This window comes from Bactrocera tryoni, chromosome 5 (assembly GCF_016617805.1).
Source record: "Bactrocera tryoni isolate S06 chromosome 5, CSIRO_BtryS06_freeze2, whole genome shotgun sequence".
In the NCBI taxonomy this organism is placed as follows: domain Eukaryota; kingdom Metazoa; phylum Arthropoda; class Insecta; order Diptera; family Tephritidae; genus Bactrocera; species Bactrocera tryoni.
Window position 1 is genome coordinate 21,959,346 of NC_052503.1, and position 10,770 is coordinate 21,970,115.

General features: G+C 32.3%; 1 protein-coding gene across 5 annotated transcripts in view; it reads right to left on the reverse strand.

Annotated features, from left to right (window-relative positions):
* Positions 1 to 10,752, reverse strand: part of LOC120777350 (mediator of RNA polymerase II transcription subunit 13) — a 30,940-nt gene extending 20,188 nt beyond the window's left edge. For 2 of the 5 annotated variants that reach the window (XM_040108602.1, XM_040108606.1), the window contains exons 1-3: positions 6,768 to 7,308; positions 5,664 to 6,229; positions 2,914 to 3,223 (exon numbers count right to left, since the gene is read on the reverse strand). In XM_040108602.1, the coding sequence (XP_039964536.1) occupies positions 2,914 to 3,223; positions 5,664 to 5,732 (379 nt within the window). In that variant the 5' untranslated portion in view covers positions 5,733 to 6,229; positions 6,768 to 7,308. Of the gene's footprint in view, positions 1 to 2,913; positions 3,224 to 5,663; positions 6,230 to 6,767; positions 7,309 to 9,886; positions 9,998 to 10,660 lie in introns of those variants that run through there. The other 3 variants (XM_040108604.1, XM_040108605.1, XM_040108603.1) reach the window with 3 other exon arrangements.
* Positions 10,753 to 10,770: the final 18 nt, after the last annotated feature.

Here is a 10,770-nt window from a genome sequence, read left to right on the forward strand (position 1 = left end):
TGAAGTTATAAGCATTAGAGAAGACACACGACAATCTTCGTAGCCGGAAACTGGATTATTATTTGACTAGTCACTAGGAACTCGCCAGCATTCCACCAAAAGACTTCAGGAATGTTTTCTGCCGCTACAACAACAACAACAGAAAACTTTTAAATTATTTTGAAAAATGTTTATCAAGTTATTTGGCTTTATCATTTTCGTCTAAGCAAGAGACTTGAGTTCCTTTCATGTGATTTTGAAAATATCGTACAATTCCCAAGCTAATTTGTGGACAATCTAAGAAAAGTAATGACAAATATAAAAGTCAATGAAACAATCCGAACGGCAATTGAAAATTGAAGAAAGCAATGGACTGAATAGCTATTCAAAACTGAAGAAAGCATGAAGAGTATTATTATACATATCTACATACATATGTATGTATGTACATATGTACATATATAGTAAATAGTTCGCTTCCGATTCACTTGACATTATTCTCAAATAGTTGTTTATTGATGTTTTAATAGGTCAACTCAAGAAGCCTCAAAATTCTAAATGTCAAGCCCTTATTTTTTGAACTCAATACAATTCTTTATCCATTTGAAGAAATGCCAGTTATTCAAGTCTACAAGTGTTTGCATGGGGAATAATAGTCAAACAAGTTGTTAAGTATGGGACAGCGATTACAAATGTGCATAGGCTATATGAATATTTGTAAATACAAAAATGTATATATGTACATATGTCGGTATGTATGTGCATTTAAGGCTTTCCCATGACGTACCCTCTCGACTCTCGAACAAACAGGTTTTACTATATCTACAACTTATTATTGTTTTGCGCATACCAAGCACAGAGAATGAGATTGCAGCAGTTCGAGAAGAAAAATCGTATAAAGAGAGCGATACAAATATTGACTCAACACTCAGTAAAGAGTCAAAGAGCTCTAACAGCGCGGTAGCGAAACGAACGTAAACAATACACATAACTGCGTGATGAGAAAATTCAAAAAATTATAAAACTCGTAATATGTAGATATGTATGTGTTTATGTACATATGTAAGAAAGTGGGTAGCGGTGAGGTGTTTACTACTACATTAGCATTTACACGACAGCTGTTTTACGCCAAAGACTTTGGGGTATACGGACATACGCGTTTGTATATTAATGTGTACGAATATAAAAATCAGATTGTGACGTCTATCACACAACTGGTATTAAAACCAACTCTAGTTGCGCCGTTGCCAATTTTCTTACAAGCGGGCGGATGAATGGCACACTCACCAACAACACTTCTAACCGGCAGATGTGAGACGACGTGTGAGTTGCGTTAAATTGGATGAGACCATTGTGGTTGTTGCTGTAGCCGCAAGGCCGTTCAGCTTTTTCGCAAAGAATATGTATTGGCGAAAGCCCGAATCTAATCTTAACTTTGCACTTCAAAACTACCGTTTTTTTTATACATACATACATACATACACACATAACTCTAAGTAGTTAATTAAAACAAGTTATTATGCTCTTTTTTATATGTGTATATAAGTTTTGATCAATGGCATTGGCTTGTAATAACTTAAACACGCATGTGCTTCAATAAATATCTGCCCTTATGCAAATACGAATATCATGAAAGCAGCTCACAGGATGTTACAAACAAAGCATTTCGAAATTCCATCAAACTGTCGGCAGAAAAAAATCAGTCACCAGCCACGCGCAATCACGTCGCATCTAACCTGTATAAGCGCACACACAACCACACACATACAGCTGCACATTTACTATGTGCATAGACTTATGAACTGCCGCAATCATCACCTGCTCTGTGCTTTATCCGCTTTTTAACTCACTTTCTTCCCATGCACATCTCATCCAACTCTCGGGCATTCAACTTTTTCCTTTTTCTCACGATTGCATTTTTAAATCATTTTTATTTGTTTATCGCCTTTGTTGTATACAATATATTTTTGCATACAGAATATTTAGCGAAAAAATACAAAAAAGAGAAAGTGTTGCACGCGGCATTGTTTAATACAAACAATAACGGGTTAAAAGGAAAACAAAGTAAAAATAATTGATCGAAAATATTATTGTGTGTAAATATGAATACAGTTTTTACTAAATGTTATATACAAGGCCGGGGATGATTATAGTGACTTGTTGGAGACAAAGCTTTGCAAGAATTTTTTGGCAGATCACCGGGCATCCCTGAGAATATGAGACCCGCGGGGAAAAGTTTCCGAAATTCTCGCGAAATATGTATTTTTTGGCGTAAAACGGTACTTTTTTTAATAATATGAAAAAAAACCTGGAAAACTGTTGCGGAAATTCCTGTTTTATTGAATTGCTCTCGAAAAATGGTTTATAATCACCTCAAACTCATAAAAGCTAACGAGATCTATTTGACCTAAAACAAAAAAAGGAAAACCACCGCGAAAGACAACAATTACTGAAGATAGAACCATAGCCTGGTAAGGCAGTGCCGACCCATTGAAGCCTTCAAAGCAAATAATGCAGGAAATCGATGAAGAATATGGGCTAAATATGTCAAGATGTTTAGTGACACACATTCAAAATCGATGGCATTTCGCGAAAACACATAGGGAGAGGAGAAGCACTTAATTTTTTGGAAAAATGGACGAATTAAACTAAAATTAATAGAATTGGTTCTGATAGAAAATGTACTGTTTATCGTCTTAAAGGTCAATCTTTCAATCACAGGTACACAAAAAAAGACAGTGAAACACACAGGCGGAAATATTATGTTGTAACGGTTATCAACAATTAACAATTCCATGACAGCCGGGCCTACGTTTCCGGAACCGAAAAATCAAAAATCCATCAAAATAAAATTCCTTTAATAACCTCTATGAAATCGTCCAATTTATGCAAAAATTATACAAAGTAAATTTAATTCGTAGTGTCTTGACTTACCGGCAACTTTCAACAATTCCGCATCCACCAATTCACTAAGGTCTGGTTCTTCGCCATACCAAAATATCCATAATTCTTTGGCGGCGGCTAACGAAAGTGGTGGATGAACTTTCGATGTGCTAATCTCAAAAATCGGATTTAAATCCGAATTATCCTGCTTGGTGGACGGTATGCGGCGCCACACACATAGAATGTCAGCTTGCATACATCGTGAATAGGAGCGCAGGATGGGATCATCTAATGGATCACTTGACGCATTTACTCGTTCGCTGTTTACGAACTTACGCCATTTAATTCCGCATAAATCAGTCTGAAAAGAAAAGTTATCATTAGAAATTGTTTGATTACGTTTTCGAAATCATCAATATGTGTATTTTTATTAATAAAAGATTGTTTTTTATAAGAGATTGTGTGAAAAAATTATAATATTAATTATTACGTTCAAGTTTTAAGATATATTCGAAGATTTTAGCGTTGCCTTGGACTATGTATAATCCATGCCAAATTTCGTGAACATATCATGAAAAATTAAAGTTTTCCATACGGAGTTAGTGTGCTTGTCATCTACATACATATGTATATACTATATCAGTTCGATATGAACAATTTCTAATTTATTATAACGCTGCTTTGGACAATAAACTGAAGATATCTTTTCAAATAAAAATGCTTTCCATACAAGAATTTTGTTTTTTTTGGTTCGTTTGTAAGACAGCTACCATAAATATGTACATACTAAGTTTATGCAGAGTGGCCCGATATCAAGGGTTCATACAAATGAGCAAAAATAGTATTTTGATAAGGTTTATGTTGCTTTAACAAGATTTTATTCCCGACTATAAGGCAGTCGGATGTTCGAACAATCTATAAGATGAGTATATTCCTAACTAATCAAAAATTTTCAAAATCGGAGCATTCTTCAAAAATATTTAAACGTTTTTAATGCCGCTATAACAACAACAAAAACAACAAGTGCAAAAGTTGACGCCAATTCGATGTAAATATGTCTATGAACACAGAAAATATAGGAATTGAGAAAAGTTGTAGCGTAGATGAAAATACACAATTCGCTCAATATAATTGGCGATACTCATAGCATAACGAACAAGAAGGAAATTACAAGCAGCAAAAATGAAAACAAATATTACTTGCATTCGTACTATTCTACACATAAACATAAACATGTGCATAAAAATACATACATACATACATGCACACCTTGAAAAGAGAATGAGTATGCATTGAAAACGAAAACATGGCCAAAGCGGCGAAAGAATGTGGAACATGCGAACGGTCTTCAGCCGTAAGCATTATCTTTGGTGGGGCAAGCGCCAAAAAATTGCAATTCTCAATGTTCACTTCACTGTGGTAAACAGCAAACATTTATACGTTTAAATGTAAGCAGCACCTACTCGCCGAAGTCAACAAAACACCAGCACCAATTAGGAATGAAACTGTTGTCATTTTTTATTTGCTTTGACTTTGGAAATGAGTACGAACACACACATATGTACATACATGTTGAATAACGAATGAGCTACATAAATATACGGGAGAGAAATACAGCCGCATCGGAACAAGTGAAGAAAATGATGCGCTAAAGCACACTGGCGGATATATTTGTATATAAATATGTATAATGTAAGTATAAAATGTGTACATAAATAAATATAACCGAGAGTCACAACAAATGCTATAACGAAATCGAAAACACAAAACATCAAATATTGGTCATAAATAGAGGAAAGAAATAATAAAAATAAAAAACGAGTGCTCCCTATATATTAATGAATCAGACATTATTCTTTCGTTACAACCTTGATCTACTCTCGAAATGTAATCTTAACTCGTTTACAAAATGAAAAAAAGTTTAAATATAAAACTATAATTTACTTTTACTTCGAAGTAAAAACAGCCGGTAATGCAAATTTGTTCTTAATTAAAATTATATATGTATGTATGTATATTGAGACTATGAAAGGCAGCGTGAAATAAAATCCACTTTATATAATGATGTATGTAAGTAAGTTGTTTTAACAGATAATGCAGGAATAAGTGTGACAAAGATACAGGTGACTACTATTTGCAGAAATACTACTATAAATTAATTTAATGATTAAGAATTAGTAACCAGAAAGAGTATCAGCCGAGATTTGCAAAATATACATACATATGTATATGTAGATATTTACAAACGAAAATAGAATTTATATTCTTAAACATTTATTTATTAATTACTTGAAATGTATACTTATCAACAAAAACTGTGTATGTAAATATATAAAAAATGATTTCTTTTTAATAAAGGAACAGAGCTTTTGCAAAGTTATGTTCGCAACAGTGTTTTTGATTAATTCGCACGTACATATGTACACTGTATAATAACAACAAGGCCCTCAGTGAAACTGCAAATGTGAAAACACAAGTCAGGTGGGTGTAAGAATCAAAAATGCTAAGCTCAAGTCAATATTATGAATTTAAAAAACATATTTAAGTTTGTTTTGCAAAATCTAACAAACACTCTATATGTAAGTAGGTGAACTAATCAAAGTATGCAGCTCATATTCTCTTTTCTACTAATAAGACAACAAACACACTCTCTAACATATTACCGGGAATTTTTGAGAATATGAAGTGCTGTAGTATGTATATTTGTGATCAAATGATTTTTGAAACAATTATATTGATTTTATGGCTGTAACGGCACATAAATATATATTCATATTGGGTTTTATAAATTTAAAACTCACCAGGGCAAAGAAGTTTGTATGGCAATCCTCCAAACTAGCGCCGTTGGTCTGATGATTTTGATGCGTCATAGTTCATGTATTTTTTTAACACAACAGCTCCTCATTTTCTCAATTATCGTTGATAATAAGCAATTTGCGTCTCAGCAAAAATTTCAATTAAATGAGAACTACACAGCAGCACCACGCAAGACAAAAGCTTCGTAGCTTCTGTATTTTGAATAACTAAACGATATTTTTGCTTTATTTTCTCTAACGTACCTACGTCATTACTGTGTCGTTTGCTCAGTTACTCTTACATTCATATAAATTATATAGTGCTATCGTTATTTTGCCGTTTATAACTTTTGGTTATGCTTTCATCAACTACCGTGTATCGCATACTATGCGAAAGCGAATTGATAAACTCGCAAAGCACATACACACATGCACACGTTATAACGGTCTGACGTACAGGTAGGAATTAGGAAGTGCCCTTGTTGCACTACTGTTACTGTTTTATTTCTTTTCCACTATTTATCTTTGTCTCACATACACTTATTCTTTCGCTTTTAAATTTATTTCGGTCGCTAGGTAATAAAAAAAAACGAATATTTAGACACTTTTTTACTACTTGTTTATGATTTCATGCTTTTATTTTATATTTATCTTTTCTTTTACTTGCTTTCTCATTTTTAAACTCTTTCTTTGGTTTTCCAAGCACTTATTTTTTATTTGTTACAATGTCGTTTTTGCTTTGTGTTCCGCTTTACATTTTTAACACTATACTGGATTAGGATTCCGATTCAAATTAACATTCGGATTCAGGTAAATCAATTTCGAAATTACCAACCAACCACAATTTTTACTAACACCAGTGTGCATTTAGTACATTGACAAACACTAACAACTCTGCCGACGTTTACGATCGACTATAGTCGCTACTGCAGCTACGATTTCTCACTTACACAAACAAATAAACACCACAGTTCAGCGACAATGAAATTTGTGCTCTTCGCAATTTTTGCACGAGTTTTGCCACTGATGACGATGACGACGACTCGTGCAACAACAAACACTAACACACTACCGCCACCGATAAACAGCACAACTGAACGGGATACTAACTAAACGTGCGAACGAGTAAGCGGCCAACAAACGAGCAGACGAGTGGTGCACAATGTGAGAACCGGTGACGTTACGATAGATAGAAAGAACAGCGGCGCGCGCGACTATGAACACTTTTATTATTTTTTTGTTTTATTTAGTATATTTTTTTCTGTTTTCTTGTTCACTGTTGATGATGAAGGGTAGCACCAACACTGCTACTACTGTTCCGACACAACAGTCACCGACTAATACCGATGCCCCTCAGATTTTTTTTGCTTTGTTGCGACGCAACATAATGAGAAGAGAGCGAATTGCGATGAAAGTCGATGGTCGTTGGCTGAATGACTGGTTGCTTTGCTTGTGGTTCACCGTTTGTTGCTGGCTTTTCGTTAATCGTTGATGTTGATGTAGACAAAATATAAAATAATAGGTAGGTAATGTATGTAGTTTATTAAATTTTCCACTGCATGCTCAAATATTTTGTGTAGACATTTTGCTTTAATTATTCGTATGATGCGTATGAATTTTACTTTTGATGAGTTTAAGAAAATTTTGAATTTTATATTCTTTGATTATATCAAACCTGGTGAATAAAATATAATAAAAGATATTTGGTTAAAATTTATCACACTTTTTATACTTTATTTAAGATTGTAACTTTTATTACAATTTGTTTCACTGTTAACGCATCCAACGAACAGATGTGCACTTTTCCTCTTTATATACTTAGGTATATACATACCTACATGAGTGCGTACATTAACATGAAATCTTTTTACTGCTGCCGTATTGTAAGAGTTGTAAATTTTTTCAATACAAAAAACAATTTATATTGAAAAACACACCTTGGATTAATATAATCATGAGTAATATCACGTTTATAAACAATACAATTATTGAATTTTCTCGTAAAAATAATTACTTTTTCACTTATTATTCGGTTTTGCAAAATTTTTTAATAAAATTTCCTTCTCACTAAAAATATTATTGACCACAGCGATAGCGAACACGAAAAAATGTTAACCAACGAATGAACGACATACAAGTGCTGCAAAGTCGTCTATACACAATGGAAATTTTGTCTTTTTTACTTGTGCTTCTATTTCTACTTCGGAATGGAAATGAACCGAATCGCAGATGAAAGAGACAGCAACCACAACAACAAAACATAACAGGGTTGCATTTGTTCTCAGTATTTTCGATTTTAAATGTCAAAACTAGCGAATCAATTTTTTTGATTTATTTTTCCTACAAAAAATAATAAACGTTGAATTGCACATATAATACACACACACATCAACTTATACATTACAATATTTAAAGGGCTTAGTTGAAGGAGAGAGAAATAATGAAAGAGATTTCGAAAAATAAAATTTTTCTCGATATGATGGGCATAAAAAAAAAGAGTATTTGAGTGCGGAACGCGACGTTTGGTGTTCTCTTTTGCGCTCTAGTAAAATAAAAAGCCGACACATAGCGGTCGACCTCAGCTACTTTGTCGAGTCGGTGCCCACATTCCAATAACCCACCGTATATTTGTAGACGTTATCTCATAGACCCTCATTAAATCAAACAGTGGCCCTAAAATCTTAGTTTTCATCTTAGCAATGCGAAACTCTTTCACAAATATAACTTGAACTATGTACGTGCATACATAAATAAATGTTTTAAGAGAAATGGGAGAGCAAGTATGTAACTAAATATTGTACAATAAGGAATCACTTCTCGACCAAAAATATGACTCAAATGATTTATTCAGATAACAGATTAAAAGACTCAAAAGACCCAAGTTCTATTCTTATAAAGCACCGCAATGTAAAAACTACTTTGTTAATTATGAATTTACAAATCCTTTTTAAAATAAAATGAAAGAACATTAAAAATTACTAAAAGAAATATTTAATCTCTTCAATTATATTAAAAAATAAATTTTTCGAATAGCATTTAAAACTCTTATGAAAGAAAATGGAATATAATACAGAGAGTTGGTAAACGACGTGCATTAATAATAGAATATCTCAAATTTTAAATCTTTCTTAGTAAAATTAAAAACTATTATGGAACTTTAATTAGCTTTGATATTTATTCCAACTTCTACTGCGATACATTTTGAGCATCTTTAATTGTGAAATTCATGGATTACTTTAAATATAATATAGCAAAGTAATTTTAAAACTACTTGAATAGTAATTTTATTTCCTTCTTGAAGTTTGTAGCTTCAAAAAATATATAGATGAGCTTGCTGTTACTAAATACCCGCGTTGGGGCGGTAGATTAGCCAATATTAACTCTATTCTCGAATGAATCGATAAAAAATGACCACAAAAACAATTGCAGCAGCGACTGCAACAAAATACAATAACTTAGTTTCTCTTCGGTTCTTACATTTCTATTTCTCCCAAGCTTCTGCTCTATCATGCTATCCTTACTGGCATTATTCGCTGTTTAGAATTTTTTTAGTTTAATCAAATATTTGTTTTTTTATTACGGTTTCTTTACTTCGATGAATTGAATTATTTTTATTGTAAATAAATTTTTATTGCATTTGCTATTTTCTTTCGAATATAATGAATTACATCTATACTACTTTGAAAAACGATTTATATATAATAAGGAATGTTTCTACATACACACAATGTTAGCGTAAAATAAAATTAATTAAAAAAGAAGATTATAAACAATCCGTTGGTCAACCTTTGAAAATTTAAGCTTTTGAGCATGAACTGTTAAACTACTTGAACAGCACACCAATATTTTTCTATACTAATTAACGCGTTAATAAGAGACTTTCAGAAAATTTCTATGCAAATCAATTGTATTTATTTTTTATACACTTTCGCACAATTCACTTATTTCTCCCGCTTACTTCTTCCGTTCTTCCCTTTTCAAATTCTCCTATTAGCACATATAAAGAGTAATCCACACTTCACGCATTTACTTATACACACAATCTCTTTCATATATGAGGAGTATGCACACATGCATATGGTACACTTTTGCTCCACTTTCCATTCGCACTCTTTATGCTTTTTTTTTTATTAAAGACCAATCGATATTTTCAAGTCTTTTGAATATTTATCCGTTCGATTCTTTTCATATTTAGCAACACACAATTTATTAATTTAAAACTCTCTTACACTTTGCCTTGTGCGAGATAATTTATATAGCGATTGTTTTAAACAAAATTTCCATTAAATATACGAATACCGAACACTACCAACCAAAATCAAATCGAATAGCTGACGGTAACGACGACATGACATTTGCGACTGTGGAATCGAAAATGGCGATTATAAGAGAAAAAGCCAATTCTTGGTAAAAACAATCAGGGATGTATTTTCTTACATTAAAATCATGCATACAATGGAGAAGTTCTACACCTTAATTTGAATAAATCCACGTTTCACAATTATTGCTTTTGTGTTTTAACGGTGATATTTAAAAAGAAATTTATTTCCCCTATTTTCCAATATGTTGATTTATCTACATTTAAAAGTATATGTTATTATTCACTTCGAAAGCTTTCAACAAATTTACACTATTTTTTAAAACTCATACAATTTATTTTCGACAAACTGCGTTAAGTCAATGTCCTTGCTATTCATAATAACATTATTAGATTATAACAAATTAATGTTAGAAATTCAGTTAAAATGTCTTGACGCCGTGGAAACACAACACTGTATTTAGGGGGTGGGATAATTGATTTCCTCTCACTTTGCTGTCATATTATCTATCGTATTCATTTTAACAAACGTTGTTATAAACACCGATTATATATTGGTCTCGCCAATCGTAGTTGCAAAATCCTTCACTGGTGCAAAAATTACTTCATATACGAGTTGTTTAATTTTAATAATTGCACAAATATTCTTTTACCAAAATCGTATTATTTTTAAAGTAATAATTACTTCTATTATTAATTAAACTGAAACCATTCCAAATTCTCTACACTGTACTTTCTTCTACTATTGTGAAGCCATTGTTGAATCGGCGTTTCGCTGTCAAGTTCAACAGTTTA